Genomic DNA, 17,470 nt, shown 5'->3' with positions numbered 1-17,470 from the left:
TCAGCACAGGCGCTGGGCCGGGACCAGCTGTTCCCTCGCCCACCTGGTCTCTCCAAGCCCGGCCGGCCGGGGCGGGGCAGGCGGGCCCGGAGCGCGGTGCCAAAGGCAGAGGGCACCAGCGAGCCGGGCTCGGGGCCGCGGGGAGCCGCGGGTGACTCCGCCCGGGCCGGACTCGGGTTTCCCTCCGCCTCCCCCGGGTCTCCTCCCTCCCCGGCATAGACCAGGGCCGGCGGCTCCAGCCCCACCCACACTCGCTGAGCCTCGGTCCCCGCACGGCTGCTCCGCTCCTGCGCTCCCAGCCAAGGTGAGTCGGGATCCGCCAGCCCCTCCTGCAGGGCACTGACCGGGGGGAGGGGGAGCTCCCACCTGCGCCACCCTTCAGCCTGGGGGGCTCTGGGCTGCCATCCTGCCCCCAGCCCCTCCTGCAGGGCACTGACCGGGGGGGAGCTCCCACCTGCGGCCACCCCTCAGCCTGGGGGGCTCTGGGCTGCCATCCTGCCCCCAGCCCCTCCTGCAGGGCACTGACCAGGGGGAGGGGGAGCTCCCACCTGCGGCCACCCCTCAGCCTGGGGGGCTCTGGGCTGCCATCCTGCCCCCAGCCCCTCCTGCAGGGCACTGACCGGGGGGTAAAGCCCCCACTGGTGGACACACCCCAGCGTGGGGGGCTCTGGGCTGCCTTCTTGCCCCCCAGTCCAGACGCCTCAACTGGATGGGGGGGGAGGAGGTGCCCCAGCTCTGTGCCCCCACCCCCAGCCAGGAGTCGGAACGGCTGGGGTACCCCAGAGCCTGCTGCTACAGGCATTGGGGGAGGCTGCAGAAGATGGATTGGGGGGGGGAGCCCTAGTCCTGCTGCCCCTGGGGATGGGGGCAGCGTAATCCCAGGCCGGGTGCCCCAGTCCAGCCCCACTGGCAGTGCAGGTGGCTCCATGCTGTGGTCGCACCCAGAGCTCTGGCTGCTGCTGCTGCTGGCCAGGAGCCCAGCGCACCCCGGGCAGGGACACGCCCTGCAGAGCAGCAGCCTGGGCAGGGAGGGCAGCCGCTGCTCGGGGGCGAGAGGGTCAGTCTGTCTGACGTGGGGGCACAGCGATGCAGGACAGGCTCCTTACCAGTATCGGCTGATGCCACTTGCCCCCCGACATGGAAAGGGCTCTGGGATGGGGCCCCTCCCTGGGGTCCCACTCAGGTGTGAATGTTGCCGTGGGACGGGGTGAAATCTGTCCTGGGACGGGATTCTGGGAGCTGCCGCGGGACCCCAACTTTCTTTGGGAGGCTCAGATGGTTTAAAAAGAATGCGTCTCTTGGGACCGTGTCCTTGTGCCGAAGAGCCAGGCTTGTCGGTTTGTTACGCTCCCCTTTGCATGTGTTGCCTGGGGTGGGGTCTCTCCAGCCCCCTCTTCTTTTCGTGCTCCCCTCTGCCCCAGAGATCTTGGGTGTGTCTAACCAATGGCAAAGTGCCAGGGGTGCTTTGCTCTTCGTACCGCTCGGGCCACGCCCCCTTTGCTAGTGCTCAGGATGGCGCCAAACCCACGCCGAGGGGAGCCCCGCTGCACTCAGGGGAGTCACCCCGACGGGGGAACGTGCCCGGTGTGAGCGCAGGTGCTGAACAGTCCCGTTCACTTCAGCCGCCTGTCTGGGCCAGGCCTTCGCGTGCTCATCGACTTCAGGATCAGAAGGGACCATCATGATCTGGTCTGGTCTGACTTCCTGCACAGGGCAGGCCACAGAACCTCTGACAGGCAGGGCTGCCCAGAGGGGGGGGGGCAAGTGGGGCAATTTGCCCCGGGCCCCACAGGGGCCCGCACGAGAATACAGTATTCTGTAGTATTGCAACTTCTTTTTATGGAAGGGGCCCCCAAAATTGCTTTGCCCCAGGCCCCCTGAATCCTCTGGCTGGCCCTGCTGACAGTCAGGACCCAGTTATTCCCTGCTGGTAACTCACTGCCTGGGTTCCATGATCTGGGAAGCCTGGGTGTGGCCCCTGCTTTCAGACACTGGGCAGCCAGGAAGCAAGGGGACAGGCCCTCTCTGAGCTTTACAAGGGGATGCAACCAGCTTGAATGCTTTCAGTGGCTGCTGTGGGGCCAAGGAAGGGCACATGAGAGCCAGATTGGTGCTCCCGTAAGGTACCCACAGGCAATGCTGGCTATACAGACGCAAGCAATCAAGATAGATGGAGGAGGGAGAGAGGTGGTTACGTGCCGGGATGTATAATCACAGCATTGAAAGCCAGCCAGTTTTTACCACCGGTTTTGAGGACGCGCTGTTCTTTTCCGAGCACCGCTGTGCTGCTCACACACTTCGAGGATCCAGGCTTTCAGCTGCAGTTGCTTTTCTTGCTGGGAGCATGGGTTGATTATAGATACCAAAGTCACTTCTCCTTTTGAACTAGAAGAGATCTTGAAAAAAATAAAACACGCCCAATCCTGAGATAAAAATGGCTGGTGATGGAGAATCCACCCTGACGCCTGGTCAGTTGTTCTAATGGTTCATTGTACTCACTTGTTAGAAATTGATGCCTTATTTCAAATATTTGTTTGCCGCCCCCTGCTTGCTGCCCGCTCTCTGCACAGCGCCAGTTTCCTTCTCGGGGCTGGGCCTGGGCTCTCCCAGAGCAAACCCCAGGCTCCACTGGGGTTGCCCTGCACCGGGAGATGCCATTTACCCCCAGATGCTCCCCTGACTCATCCCAGTGGAATTGAGTCACACCCATTTTGCACCGGTGTGTGCGACACAGGGCAGGCTCCCGTCTCTAAGAACCCAGACTTTGTCACTGGGCATGTCCCGGGCAGGGAGGGACGGAGAGCTGGGTCTGTGACTTGACTGAATAATCCTTTGAGAAGAAGGCTCCCTCTCCCTACCCTTGCAGTCTGGCTTCCAGTCTAGTGCCTGCTTCAGGAAGGCTCCTTTCAATAGGATCTCTCTGATCAGCTCTTCAGAGCCTGCCCTTGGGCTGGAGGATGCATCGGGGCAGGATCTTAGAGGTGCTGCTGTTCTCAGACTGAGAATGGTGCACGCCCTGCCAGAGTCTAGCAGACAGAACAATGCGGCGGAGCTGGCATGAGCCCCAGTTAACGATCCAGGAACAGAGGTCCTTTGAGGAGACTTGCATTCCAGCCCCCCTTCTTTCCTGGATCTGGAGGGATGGGCCTGCCACTCCGTTCCCGGGGTTTTTTCCAACCGAAGTTTGAACGTGGAGCTGATGTGGGGAAGCACGTCTCAGCTCTGGCCAATTTTCCAGGCAAGCAGCCCCAAGCGCAACGGGCACAACTGCCAAGCCTGGCTGGGCTTCCTGTTTTTTTCCAGAGAGGTTTTCAGACACCAGCTGCAGATCTGAGGGCAAAGCAGCCTGAAGCAAACAGAGCTAAGGAGGGTCAGGGGCCAGATCCTCAGCTGGTGCCAGTTGGCATCGCTGCATTGACTTCAATGGCACTATACTGATTTACACCAGCTGGGGAGCTGACCCATTGACTTGAGTGAAGCGATGCTGATTCACACCAGTTGGGGATCTGGCCCACTGGCTTCAGTGGTGCTACAGGACAGCCTTCGGGCCTGGCAAGGAGCGGGCTGCTGAGACAGACGCTGCTCCGGAAGGGAATACAAAAACCGCTCCACTCAACGGCAGCCCTGCCATGTTTGGATAGTTCAGTCCGAATGCTGTGTCCTTATTTATCATGTTGCATCCAAGGACCGCACAGGAGAGGCAGCGTTTCACAGATGGGGAAACTGAGGCACAGAGCCTCACTCCATGGTCGCACAGGCGGAGTCAGAAATAGAACCCAGAGTCCTGCCCCCAAGCCATGTGGGGTAACCAGTAACTCCCATCCCAGAGCCAGAAAGAGAACCCAGAAGCCCTGTGTCTGCACTTCTCTAACCACTCCCACCTGGAAAGAGAACCCAGGAGTTCTGGCACTCAGTCCCCTGCTCAAATTACTAGGCCACACAGCTCTCATTAGGCAGCCTTGTGTCCACTCTTGACATTTTATGGCCAGTTTCACAGTATTTGCTGTTTTACTCAAAGCCCCAGTTTGTGGAGCCATGGCCCAGATCCTCAAAGGTATTTAGGCACCTAACTTCCATTGATTGGTTGATTTCAGGATCTGGGCCCATAAGAATCTGAGCTTTTTTTTTAAAGATAGTTTCAGGCCTTTTTGGTTGTGGAGTAAAGCTTGCAAATGTGACCCCTGGATGCTCAGAAACCAGGAGGCAAAGAAAGAGGGCCACACATTTTTTTTTTTTTAAATCTCATAATCTGGAAGCCAATCTCGTGATGTTTCAGAGGCCCGACTCATGATCTTTCGGCGGCTGGGGTTGACGATCCTGCTTTGTGGTTCATCTTCAGTGCAGGGCATTTGTCTGCCTTCCGGTTAAATAGCCACATGGTCTTGAAAGGACTCCTGGTTAACCACAGACCCCCCAAATCTGCCTGCAGAACATCTGATAAACACGAGAGCGAATCCGGAGTGACACGGCTAACAAACGATAACGTTCTCCCACTGAGGATCGGTGACATGCGCCCCTGAGCTGCTCCGTGGCTGCCACCCACAAAAGACCCGCTCCTTCACAAGGCAGCGAAGGGGGAATGCCACCCCTGTGCAGAGGGCCAGCACATGACCGGCCCCGGGGGCGGCAGCGGAATTAGTCCTTGTGCTCTAGCTTCCCTGCGACTGAAAACATCCGTCCCCATAGAAGGAAATTCACTCCACGGGTCCTAACCACACTCCTTGATTAGTAAAGACAAAACGAGTGTGTTAGCACCTTGGAGCCATTGAGAGATTGTCTCAGCAAAATCATTACAAAGGGAACCACGTTTCAAAGTACAGTCCCAGGAGGGTGTGGCTGCATTTCTTTGGCTTTTAAAAAAAATTGATGAATGAGTTTTCCCATCATCATCTTGGGAGTCAGGATTCCTGGGCTCTAATCCAGCTCTGGGAGGGGCGTGGGGTCTAGTGATCAGGGCAAAGGGCGGACGGGAAGTCAGGACTCCGGGGTTCTCGTCCCAGCTCTGCAATTCACTCCCCATGTGACCTGGGGCAAGTCGCGAAGACTGACATTTTCAGAAACTTCAGGATGCCTCATTGTTGGGATTCCCAACTCTAGATGCCGACAGAGACCTAATTTCCAAGGGGGCTCAGCGCAGGCAGTGCCCCTTGAGCCAGAAACTATTGCGGGTGCTCAGCATCTCCGCAACTGAGGCGTTAGGGGCTAAAACCGAGTGCCTAACAGCTAAAGCGACTCTGAGTTAGAGCCTCTGCTGTGGAAAACGTGGGCCTCCCCCTCTGGGCCTAGGTCACGTGGGCTAATGACACTAACCGTCCTCTGCAAAGTGCTTTGAGATCTGCCCTATAGAAGAGCTCAGTGTGATTATCATCCGTGCTTCCCAAACGATATTCAGCCAAAATGGTGGTGGTGGAAGATTCTTCTTTTTCTTCCAGTGATTTGCAACAGACTATCTAGGGACTGTCTCTTTGCTCTGTGTTGTACAGCAGCTACCCCGGCTGGGCCCTTGCCAACAACTGGGCTCCTAGGTGCTGCTGGAATACAAACGGATCATCATGGTGCAACTCACAAGAACGGGACATTTTGCTATCATGCTTATCTGGCCCCCGTGACTGTAGTATCCGAGCATCTCCCAATCTTTGGTGTATTTATCCTCACAGCGCCCATTTTACAGATGGGAAACTGAGGCAACGAGCAGTTAAGTGACCTACACAGGAAGCCTGTGGTGAGGCAGGGACTTGAACCCAGGGCTTTCAAGTGCCAGGCTAGCGTCTGACTGAGAATGGGTGGGAAGGGGTCTCCGTGAAGAGTTTTGTCCCTTGCGTTCTCCTCCCCATTCCCGGGCTGGTTGGGTGTCACCCTGCGCAGTTCCTCTCCTCGCTCCAAGCTGTGGTGGCTGTTTGAGGCAGCAGAGAAGCCACCAGCCCAGGACAGGTTGATCCTGCTCTTGGATGGAGATGGAACAACCTGAGTCACTTCTTCAGAGGCTCCTCTGGCTGTTTTTCAGCAGGGCTGGAAAATACTAGCTCAGGCCAGGCAGGGGCAGGGAGGACACCCTGGGATGGGGATGGGTGGGGTGTGGTGACCTGCACTGCTCCAGCAAGGACTGAAGCTTCAGAGGGGAGGAGAACCTGGCCAGAAACAACGGAGTCCTGTTTATCACACACCAGGATTATTTTTCCATCCTGCCCTGGGTTTATTTTTCCATCCCGCCCCGTCAGCAAACAAACCCTGCCTGCATGGGGCCCCAGCAAACTCCCATTCTGGGCTGGGGCTGGAGCTTCAGATGCTGTTTCATTGTATTTACTCAGACGCTCTCATGATAGGCTCTGCCCTGCCCTGGGTTGGACAAGCAAGGGACAAACTGGAACACCGGCTGGGCTGCTTCCCTCCTGTCTTGCTGTTGGTCGCCCACCCATTGCACAGCTGGAGTTGGGGAGTTTTCCCCTTGCTACGGGCACTTCACTTCCCACCCCAGGCTCTATTCCGAAGGCTGGCGTGAGCACCACATCCATGGGAAATGGACCAGGGAGAACAATATGGCCTGAGGCAGTAGATGAGTTGGGGCCTTCATTGGAGATGGGTCTGCATCAGGACCTCGCTCCACCCTTCTCCCCCAATTTCAGAGTCGGATCACTTCCAAGTGTCCTGTTTGATTGGCCACCGTACCAGGCTCTCCACAGCCGGAAGCATGAGGTGGAACAGCCCGACCTAAAGCTCTCTAGCTGGGCGTGTAACACACTCACTCCTTGCACAGATCAGGCACTGATGGGCCCCTCTCACACCCGCTCCGCGGCGAGTCATGTCGAGATGGCAGCGATAACACGGGAACAGCAGAGAACGGCGGGTTGGTCCCCACGCCAGATGGTGACCATGTGGTCAGATGAGCCGAGCTCAGCGGCTGGGATCTTGTTAAAACAGCCTGTGTGATTCTGTAGCCGCCACGCTTGACCCCAAATGGGAAACCCAGCCTGAACTCAAAGCCAACCTCCTCAGCCCATTTCTGGCCTGACACCGCAGTTCACCTACAAAGGGGGTCAAGGACCCAATCGCTTTGATTTCAGAGCCTGCCCGATCCCCTCTGCCCGCACTCCAGGGTTTGACTCTCTCCCAAGGCCGAATGGCGAGACGACTTCACAGAAAGGCTGCGGTAACGGAGGAGATGGAGGAAAAGCGGCTGTTGCTCGCTCCCATCTCCTTCCCGAAGCTCCTCACAAGGAGTCGACGTGTGCCCTGAGCGTCGAGTGATGGCAGGGCCCTGCCAATCCACACCACGGGGAGAGGAGACGGGGGGGAACTGCCGAATGATGTGGACAGTGGCATGACCAGAGTAGCAGACGGGCACCAGGTAAGAGTCACCCCTAGGAAGGAGCAAGTGTTCGCCATGAGGCGGGCTGTTAACTTGTGCATCTGCCTTTGCAGTGGAACAGCAAAGAACTGGACTGTGTCTTCCAAATGGGGCCAAAATGGCGGTCCCTGGAGAGGAGGAGAAACGGCAGCCGTGAGCGTGACGAGATTTTTGGCGGCGGTCCTAAAAAAAGAAAAAGCCGTGACCAGGCTGAGGGCCTCTTTGGTGCAGCTCCAAAGCTCTCGCAAACGCCCAGGTGGGCAAATGACTGCCTGGCAAAGGAACGCGGCCTGGGCAGAGCAGGCGGCATGCTTCATGCCCTGGCTGCTGGCTCCCTCCTGCTGTACCCTGGGGGAGGCCGGGAATGTATCCCCCAACACTGAGCACTGGGGCCTCATTTGGAACCAAGAGCCTTCAGACTGCCGAGTCCTCCAAAGAAATCACTGATCACCAGGCGGAAGCAGGCTGGGTGCCAGGCCAGTACCCTGCACAGACCCCTTTGCGTGTCTCAATGCTCAGGGATGACTGCGGTTCACTCCTTACCCCTTCCAAGGGCCTCAGCGGCTCAGATCAGTGCGTGGCATCGGGAGGGGATGTGCATGCGGAGGAGTTGCTGTGCACTAGTGGAATTGCTCGTACCTCACGTACTAAGCATCTGTGGGTCCTTTACCTAGAGTCCCTGGTGGAGGGCAGCAGCTGTTAACACCCCTGGGTGTATGTAGCCCAGAATACAGAGTCTGTCCCCTCCCTTCGCGTTCCTGTCGTGTTCTCCTCTGGTGCTTTGGGCGCGGTGAGGAACGCACACGCCCGGGGATCAGCACTCTGAGCTCTGCCGAACATCTGCAGACGGGGCAGCACATCTGGTTGACGTGGGGGCGGCCGGGCGGGGATGATTTTGCTCCATGGGAGGAGTTCTTGGCCAAAGTCCCTTGGCTCCCGAGAGGAGGAAGCTGCCGCTCAGCTTGCAGCAATCCGCTGACTGCTCTGGACCGGGTTCCCTTGAGCAAACTTTTTAACCCTTACACGCTGTCGGTGGCGCCTTTATGCTAGCGAATTCTCCGCGGTGCTGCCCATCCCAAGGCGTTAAGGGTTGGCCTCACCCGTTATCCCAGCATGTCAAGTGCCCCCCATCACTGTCCCACCAACATGCCCCGCCCACATGCTCAGGGGACCCCCTCTGGAGGTTGAAGGGGGCGTTCTCTGCTGGGACAGGAGGAGGGAGGACACATCATAAGGATACTTTCCGTGCCGGGAACGTTTGGCCGCTAAGAAAGGGACAGAGACCCAGCAAACACGTTGCATGGGAGACACACCCAGCGGCAGTGATATGTTATCACTGATGTATGTGCACCAGATGACCAGGGAAAGACAGACGCCATGTCCCATTCACACTTCCTCAAGCCAGCTGGTTCCCTCTGTCTTGTCTTTCATCTAGCTATACTTTTTAAAGGAAGGAGCACCCAAGGCATGTTACCACGTACGCCATCAAGATAATCACTCCAACGGGGCTATATTCTTCTAAACACCCAAAAAGGATCCCGGCAGAAAAGCTGCTTTCACCCACAGCAAAGATGGCTTGAGAAGGACATTTTTCAAGAGCTTTGTAAGCGATTACTTTTCCCCCACCCCCGGAGGCCCTACTCATGGGATTGCAGCATTCGCTACACGCCCCTGTTCTCACTTCTCTTCACTGCCCGGCAGTGTCTGAGGCGGTTGGATTTGGCAATGGATCAAAGTCTCCCGTTCCCGGTGGGGGGCAGAGAAAGGAATCTTCCCTTGAAAGACTTTGCTTTGACAATTCATAAAAAAAAGCCACAGCGTTTAACAACCAGCCTTGCTTTTCCTACTGACTCTGGTCAAGTCTTTCCGTTGAGTTCGCCCCCGAAGGCTGTATTCCCTCTCCAGTATCCGCTGCTCCGTATGGCTGTGCAGTGCAAGGGCAACCAGTCTGGGGAGGCATGCTCTTGGCTGGGCTGAGTAGTCGCAGAACACAGATGCTGCTAGGCATGGCCCATGGGTATTTTAAGACCTGTCAGGTTTCTCCTTAGCCGGGACATGCATCTCGGCTATACACCCACTCCGCTAATTGCACCCTGCTCACCCCCAAATTACCCCGGGAAATAGGAAGTGCCTTCACTTCCTGTCCCAAACTGCTGTGAACACATAATCATAAATGCTAGAGATGTTGGGGGGGAGCCCTCTTATATCACCCACTCCCTCCCCTCTCAGGGGGATTGATCGCTGGGGGGACATTCTCTAATGTCTTGCTGCATAGCGTTACCATGAGTTGATAAACAGCTGCCATGTTCTGCCCCAGAGGTAGCTGCATTTTAGTGGTGGGAGAAGTGTTCCTGGAATATACAGGCTGGAAATCTGCCCTAGGATACTTGCGCTGGGCAGCTTTTGGCTCATAATTTGTTTAGTGGTTTGCAGAGATTGTTGAGCTCCTAAGGCTCTTGCTATGAAAGGCATAAGGTAAGAAAATCAGCTGCTAGCCATGCCTTTTGCTTATATATTAAGCTTGTCTCAGGCGAGTTTCACAGGGATTTATATTTTGAACAATTAACTGTGGCTCAAAGCACAAGTTATTGACCTTGATGCAGGAATAAGGGGGTAAAATCCCATGTCCTGGTCCTGTGCTAAATCGGATTAAATTATCATAATGGACCCTTCTGGCTAGGAAATCTACGAATCTCTCCGCAGTACATTACGAGTCAGTCTCTAACCCAGTGTTTTAATCCAGGGTTTCCCTTGAAAACACCTAAACACCTCCAAAATTTCAATGCATCAGGCAACCTGGACAGAAATACCTGAGAGACGTATTCGTTTCCCTAGTGCTGGAATGTGCAAGAGAAATCACAGAGATTGTCCAGTCGCTTCCCCTTTTTCTAATTTAAACCAAACTCTCCATGCTGCCTCCATCCAAAGCACATTTGTGTCCCATAAACCGTATTGTGAGTTAGGAAAGTGTAGTTACCCTGGTACATTTTGTTCTCCTTTTGATGTGCTAGAATGTCCTGCCTTTGGGGTGAGACGCTGCATTGTATCAGTTTGATCGGGGGTTAACTGCTGAGGCGGGAAGGGATTTATTGTGCAATGAAATCCTTCGCTCTAGTGGCACAAGCCAGCGATTGTGATCGTTGGGCTGAGCAGAGCTAAAATGGGCTCCACTGGGAAAGGAGTCCAGAGGTTTGGAGGCTGATCCGACCTTTATCCCATCTCTCCTGGCCTCTCCAGCGTCTGCCTGGCAGTTCTCCACCCTCTTGAAAAACTAGGCAGATGTCGGAACACAACAACATTGGCAACAGATTTTTTTAAACCCGTGGAAAGTTTCCAGTCGGGTCTGAGCGCTCAGAACCCACAGTGGTGGCTGCCTGCGAGAGTAAGAACCTAACTAGCTAGTAGGTTTGGCAGATATCTTAGAATTCGAGTTAGAAATGAGGCACAAGTTTTTAATCGTAAGGGAGCAAACTACTGAGAGGAATGGTGGATTCTCCATGTCTTGATGTCTTCCGATCCAGCCTGGAGGCCGTTCTGGAAGATGCGTTAGTCAAATATGTTAGTGGGCTCGATACAGGGGTAAAAGGGTAACGCTCTGTGGCCTGCAGTACGCAGGAAGTGAGAACAGAGGATCTAATGGGGACCCTTCTGGCCTTGAAATCTACGAATCCGAACGGCACAGCCCAAGTCCCTCATAGTAATTAGCATGGGGGGGTCTTGCTCCTGGGGATAAAACCGAGTGCAGCGACTGAGACAAAACAAAGCTAACCGCTGTCTGTGCTATTTCTCCCCTCTTGGGCAGGCTCAAGAGACCCCCGCAAAGATGCCGTCTCAGATGGAACATGCCATGGAGACGCTGATGTTCACCTTTCACAAATACGCCGGCGACAAGAACTACCTGACGAAAGAAGATCTCCGGGTGCTGATGGACAAGGAGTTCCCGGGGTTTTTGGATGTGAGTCAGAAATGCTGATAGGCCCATTGGCTGATTAATCCCTTCTGTCACGGTCCATTGACTTGGCTAGTGATTTGGGGTGGGGCGGAGGGGGGTGCTCATCCCTCCAGGCCAGGACTGAGCAGTGATGCTCCAGTGTGGTGCTAGGGGGCGCTGTGCGGCTGGAAGCGCCTTCAGACGCAAAATCAAGGTCAGAACCGTTTTATACTTTAGCAGGTTTTTGCAAGTCGGGGTCAGATGTTCAGATGCCACGTCAGAGAAGTCAGACAGAGCAGGGAGGACAGGGCAAATGGACTAGATGGGACAGGACAGACAAGGGTCGAAAAAGAAAGAACCTAGGATCTAGATGGACAGAGTCCACCCAGTCAAATTGCAGGTTGAGTGATTATAGTTTTTCCAGCTAAACTCCTCCTCTAACTTCACATGAAGAAACTATTCTGCACTCAAAATGAGGGCCCAGCCCAGCTGGCCTCTCAGTGCTGTTGCAATATCCGCGTAAAATAATGCTAGGATGATTTCCCCTCCGAAAAATTCTTCTTTGACTTGCTCAATCAAAGCCAGCTATGGGATTTAGCCCTTCAACTTGCTGTTCGTTCATGTCAAAGGAAGCCACGTGGCAAAGGCAGCTGACTGGCTTTGAAGACCTCAGCCCAGGTGCATGGCTGTTGGCGTAAGCTGGCTGCCAGGCTTCTCCCCAGAGGTGGCTGCATTTCCGCAGTATGGAGAGACTGTGTGTACAATGCTTCAGGGTGGGAGGTGCTGTGGGCTCCTTCCTGCTTCACTGCTGCCTTTGGAGCGAGGGGAGGGGAGGGGCCAGGATGAATGAGGAGGAGCTGTCTCTGGGCTGAGATCTGCTGTTTTCTCCACCTTGAGTCCCTGTGGAGAATTTGGCCCTCCAGCTTCTAGCCCCAAGATGCTCTCGCTCTTGTCTCTCGAAAAGGCCTGATCATATTGAAGCCAGTGGCCAGATTCCCATTGGCCCCGGCATTGAGTTTGAAACCTCCCAGCTGTGGCACGGAAAGGCAAGTGGCCCCTTCACCCCCTCCCAGCCCCTGTGGCATTCATGCACCGCAGATGCCAGGACTCACAACTGCCTCCAGCAGAGGAGGCTCTGCAGGGGCGGGGTCACTGCTGCACTCGATTCCCTGCCATTTATCAGCTCGCGGCTGACACAGATGATGGGGAGAGGCTCTGGGCAGCGTGTTCCCTTCCTGATAAATGATGCATCATCCAAGACAATAGCATTTTGGTAACAGCCTGCTATGTGCCGTGCTATTAATAACCCTGCTGCCTGGTGCACTGCATTCTCCCTGCTCCTTGGCTGTTATGGTTTGGTGCAAAGCAAGAAGAAGGCTGGAGGGCAGACATGTGACGAATGGCAGATGGGCAAAGCTCCCCCCTGATAAATCTCCTGAGCACCCAGCTGCGATCCTGTAACTGAGGAATGATGCCATGTCTGAGCAGTGACGGGAGTCGCCTCCCAGGAGGTGCAATACAGCATGAATCGCATGGAGCAGTTAAGTGACGTGCCCACGGTCAGATAGTTAGCCAGTTGCAGAATTGGGAATATGACCCAGGAGTCCAGGCTCCCAAGACCCTGCTCTAACCACTAGGCAACACTCCTGGGGCTAGGCACAGTACCCAGGAGTCCTGGCTGCACGGCAAATACATTAAGCACCAACTTTGTGTTCACAACGAGGATCCCAGGCAGCAATGTGGCACGGAAAGGGCGTAGCCTGGGAGGGCATGGAGACGCATTTCTGGGTAACTCGTGCCACGTTGAAGAGGGGACTGGGTGCTATCACTGTCCCTGCAGACATGTCTTTTCTCAAGGAAAGCCAAGCCAGAAAGAACTGGACTAGCATGGTGTGATACAGGGCAGGATTGTGGTGCATCAGCAGGTCGGCCTCTGGGTCAGGAAAAAGGGGCAGTGGCAGAACTGTGTGTGTATGGAGCCCAGGGCTAGAATAGCAGGGGGCTGCGGGTTGGGGTTGAGGGGCATTGGCAGAGCAGTGGGGGTTCAGAGCTCAAAGCTGGAGTAGTGGCGCAGACAGCACCTCGCTGTTGAGGTGGCTGGGCAGAACCAGCCTGGTGCCAATTACTGCAGGTAGATCACTGCTGCCATAAGAACCAGATCAGCTCCTGCTTTGGAGCAGGAAAGCATCACAAAGTCCTTGTAGATAACTCCGTCCCCGCCAGCATCTCCTGTGCCTCCAGCGTTGCAAGCTGGCACAGCCTGATATAATCAGAGACCGGTATTTAATGCTCCAGCCCCAGGGCATCCATTCCACTGCACGGGTGCACATTGAGATTGTCAGCAATTAACCAATGCGCTGCAGTCCTCCCATTACCCCCTGCTCCAGGGATACAGTCACCTCCATGGCAGGGCCTCACCTGCAGCTGGCTAAGTGCAGCGGTGGTATAAGCAGGTGCAACACAGTGGCATTGCTCCTGCTAACGCCATGGCCGGATTTGGCCCATCACCTGTAACTCAGCTAGGCTGGGTTTTCAGGGGCACCTAAATCCCCTGCACTTTCAAGGACAGCTGTGTGCCTAACCCCCTTCAAAGCCCCAGCCTTGCTTTTACCACCGCGACACAGGGCCAGTTTCTGATCCCAGTGACACCGGCGTAGATCCAGAGTGGCTGCAGGGACAGGACTGAGGTTGCTGTAGGGGATGTATTCTGATCTCAGGCACCCCGGTGTAATTCTGGAGTGACGCCCTTGAGGTCCCAGTTGACACCAATATTCGGGAGAGCTGAACCTGTTCTCGGTCCGCTCACCTAATTCAGTGCTCGGCTCCTTGCTGATGCACATCAGTCCTGGCCCGCATCGCACCCTGTCAGTCCAGGTGTATGGGGTGGAGAGCAGAGCTAAGAGGTCTTGGTCTGGAGTGGCAACCGCCTGGAGAAGCTGGTACACATAAACTGCGGCTTATCACACACTTCCAGGCTCACGGCTCATTTCCTCAGTCTGTAAAGCAAACACTGCGGTTGCTTGCAGATGGGGTGCCATGCGCAGAGCTCAGGCATTGCTTTGTTAGGTTTGGAGTGTGGCCTGCATGCACAGAGGTCTTAGCTTATTGCTTGCTGTGCAAGCCATGGGGCAAAAGGTTCCTCCCAGACCCCTTGTGCTTGGACTCAGGGGGCCCAGGCCTCTGTAGAGGGTGGAGTTTCACTGCCAGAGCACAGAAATCGATCTCCTTCAGGATCACATCCAGAATGTCTGCTTAGAAGAGATCCTAGAAACTAGAGCGAAAAGCCCTTGTCTCCAGCCCTGGGCGCACACACTCCTTGCAAGCGCCAACTTTAAATTCTCCTTCCTCTGCCTGGGGGACCGTCACATTGCAAAATCCAACAGATCCTGCAGGAAACAATGCCTGCCAATCATTTTAAGTGCTGCACGCCTACATCGCAGTTAGCATTCACACTATATTGGAGCAGTGCCACTGCAGATTTACCATCCCCACCCCACAATCGAAAGACAAAATATACAGGAACGGACTCTATAAAGATGCTGGAAATCTGGGGAGTGGGGACTAGGGCTCAGGACTCCTGGCTTCTTTTCCCTTCTCTAGGAAAGGAATGTTTGGACAGTGGTTAGAGCAGGGGGCTTGGCATGAGGACTCCTGGGGTCTAGTTCCAGCTCTGCCACTGGCTCACTCTATGACCCTGTCCAAGTCACTTAACTGCCCTGTCATTCAGTTTCCCACTCATGAAGTTCACCTGCCTCCCAGAGATGTGCAGTGAGACATGGTGAAAGGTTGCGATGCGCCCTGAGATCCTTTAGCAGCCCAGAAGTGGTGCTATTGATTTCCCTGGACACTTTCTTCAAGACTCATTTTAAAGACTCCCTGCCTGAGATCTGAACCCTCAAGAGCACGCTGCGGAGCTATTCGGATTTGTGACCTGTCACAGACCAGGACCCCATTGTGCTGGGCACGACAGGGGATGCTTTCGGGTGGTAGAACTGAGAATAATGAGAGGACATTAAGAAAAAGGAAACTTAGGTGAAACGGCAGGAAAAATTTCCAGACACTGAACCAGATCCTCAGTTGGTGTAAATCTGCCTAGATCCATTGACTTTAACAGAGCGACACTGATTGACGTCAACTGAGAGTCTGGCCCAGTGAGAGCTGCCTAGGAAGTGATCCGTCTAAACCCTTGTGGTTCAGGCCATGAGCTAACCTCTAAGTGATGGGGTTAGGAGGGGATTTTCCCTGGGAGCAGGTTATCCCATCATCAGTTCAGGTTCTCTTGCATCTGTCTCTGAAGCAGCTGGTGCTGGAGACAGAATATCGGGCCCGATCTGCTCTGCTCCGGCAAGCCTCATGTTCCCACAGGAAGTAGCGAAAGCTACATGACTTTGGTCATTTCAAAGCAGTAGGAAACGTACCACTGGGACCAGTTGTGGGTGGGGAAGGGACTAAAGGATCTAATAGGTGCTTGATCACATGCCTAATGGAAACAGGCAGCTGTGGGTTCCAAGCCTCCCCGGGGCAAGGAGCCGCAGAAACCACAGCTTCATCAGTACGTCGTGCACGCAGCCCGCAGAGGGCTGGGCCCATCGGTGTCCTTAGCTCCGGCTGGGTGGTGAAAGGAGAAGCATTTTCGAAAGCTAGTTTACATTCGCTGCTCAGCGTTTGTATCCTGCTCAGGACGGGAGTGTTGCCTGACGTGTGCTACGCAAGGAGGAGACTCCCCCCAGCACAGGGCCTGAAATCCACATGTGCATCTCATGAGCTTTCTGTACGGGGCGGGGGGGAGGGGAGGAGCTGTACTTCTAGTCACCATGGGATATAGGCTAGCCAGTTTCGGGGCAATGCACTGGCCTGTCTGAATTAGGAACACTGCAGGGGGTGGAGGGAAAAGGAGTTTGAAACGACATTAAAAGATCGTTGTTAGTTATTACTGGGGCTTGGGGCTGTTCAAGGCACCAATAAGGAGACTGCCCATGACCCAAGGAACTTGCACGGTCTTAGGGGCGCAACCCTCCAAGCTGATTCATGAAGGCAGCTCCTCCCACCCACTCGGATTGGAGCCTGAAAGACAGGCACAGGGGAACTAGGATGTATGGGGAACATCAGAGCAGGGAGAACGTGGAAGGACTGGGCAGCATGTGTCTTTTGAAGAGAGGCCCAGATGCCACAACGATTGGCACTATACAAAGCTCCACACGGATAAGCTACGGAAACACTGAGATGGACGGAGGGATGAACAGATAGCTGAAGGGATAAGGAGCCCCTGGGATGGACAGAGGGATGGATGGATGGATTTGGAGCCTGTGGGATGAAGGGATGAACAGATAGCTGAAGGGACAAGGAGCCCCTGGGATGGACAGAGGGACGGATGGATTTGGAGCCAGTGGGATGGAGGGATGAACAGATAGCTGAAGGGACAAGGAGCCCCTGGGATGGATAAACACACAGACAGGCTCCCACACTCTTGCTACAAAGCAGCTTCAGCCAGGAGCAAACTCAGCTCCATTAGCTCACAGCCCCCTCTGCTTTTTCTTTCATGTATTTTCCCTTCCCAGAACCAGAAAGACCCCATGGCCGTGGATAAAATCATGAAGGACCTAGACCAGTGCCGGGACGGCAGAGTCGGCTTCCAGAGCTTCTTCTCGCTAGTGGCTGGGCTGACCATCGCGTGCAACGACTACTTTGTGGTACACATGAAGCAGAAGGGGAGAAAATGAAGAGGTGACCGGAGACGCCCCCCGCCTAACTCCTAAACCCCGAGCCATATAAAGGGGGCCACGTCGCACAGCCTGGATCTGAGCTCCCAGCTGGCCACTGACACCAATGGAAAGTTGGGCGCGTGGATCAAGGACACAATGTGATCCTCCGAATGTGCAAACAGGCTCCCGAGTCGCCATATAACAGGCAGGAGAGAGCCTGCTATCCCCGCCCCAGAGCAGCTTATGGTTTTTATAGTGTATCCATGCCTTGCCCTACAATAAAGAATCCCTCCCTTTGTTTTTTTAAATCCTAACGGCGTATAGTTTTTTTTTTCCTCTGCACTGGCCATGTCTGATCAGCGTCACTTTAGAGGGAGTTCCGAAGGGTGCAGGAGGCACGATAAATCCGAGATGATGGAGCTTGCAAACTTCCAGAGCTGGTGCACAGAGCGTTCTGGAGCTACACATAAAGCGGGCACAGGGGCACCTGAG

The 17,470-nt window shown here is 55.0% G+C and overlaps 2 protein-coding genes across 6 annotated transcripts in view; one reads left to right on the top strand and one right to left on the bottom strand.

Moving 5' to 3' along the window:
• The window catches only part of LOC123351463 (SLAM family member 9-like), a 51,193-nt gene that overhangs the window by 17,281 nt on the left and 16,442 nt on the right, over positions 1-17,470 (bottom strand). Inside the window, exon 1 of one of the 5 annotated variants that reach the window (XM_044990837.1) lies at positions 1,107-1,752. The exons of the other annotated variants lie outside the window; for them this stretch is intronic. The gene's annotated coding sequence lies outside the window, so the exon portion shown is untranslated. Of the gene's footprint in view, positions 1-1,106; positions 1,753-17,470 lie in introns of those variants that run through there. 5 annotated transcript variants of the gene reach the window in all.
• On the top strand, positions 149-17,292 carry S100A10 (S100 calcium binding protein A10). Its single transcript, XM_044990852.1, has 3 exons — positions 149-304; positions 11,148-11,300; positions 16,835-17,292. The coding sequence occupies exons 2-3, from the start codon at positions 11,169-11,171 to the stop codon at positions 16,994-16,996; spliced, it is 294 nt and encodes a 97-aa protein (XP_044846787.1). The 5' UTR covers positions 149-304; positions 11,148-11,168; the 3' UTR covers positions 16,997-17,292.

The sequence above is a fragment of the Mauremys mutica genome, chromosome 17 (genome assembly GCF_020497125.1).
Source record: "Mauremys mutica isolate MM-2020 ecotype Southern chromosome 17, ASM2049712v1, whole genome shotgun sequence".
In the NCBI taxonomy this organism is placed as follows: Eukaryota; Metazoa; Chordata; order Testudines; family Geoemydidae; genus Mauremys; species Mauremys mutica.
This window is presented reverse-complemented; position numbering and strand designations above follow the sequence as displayed.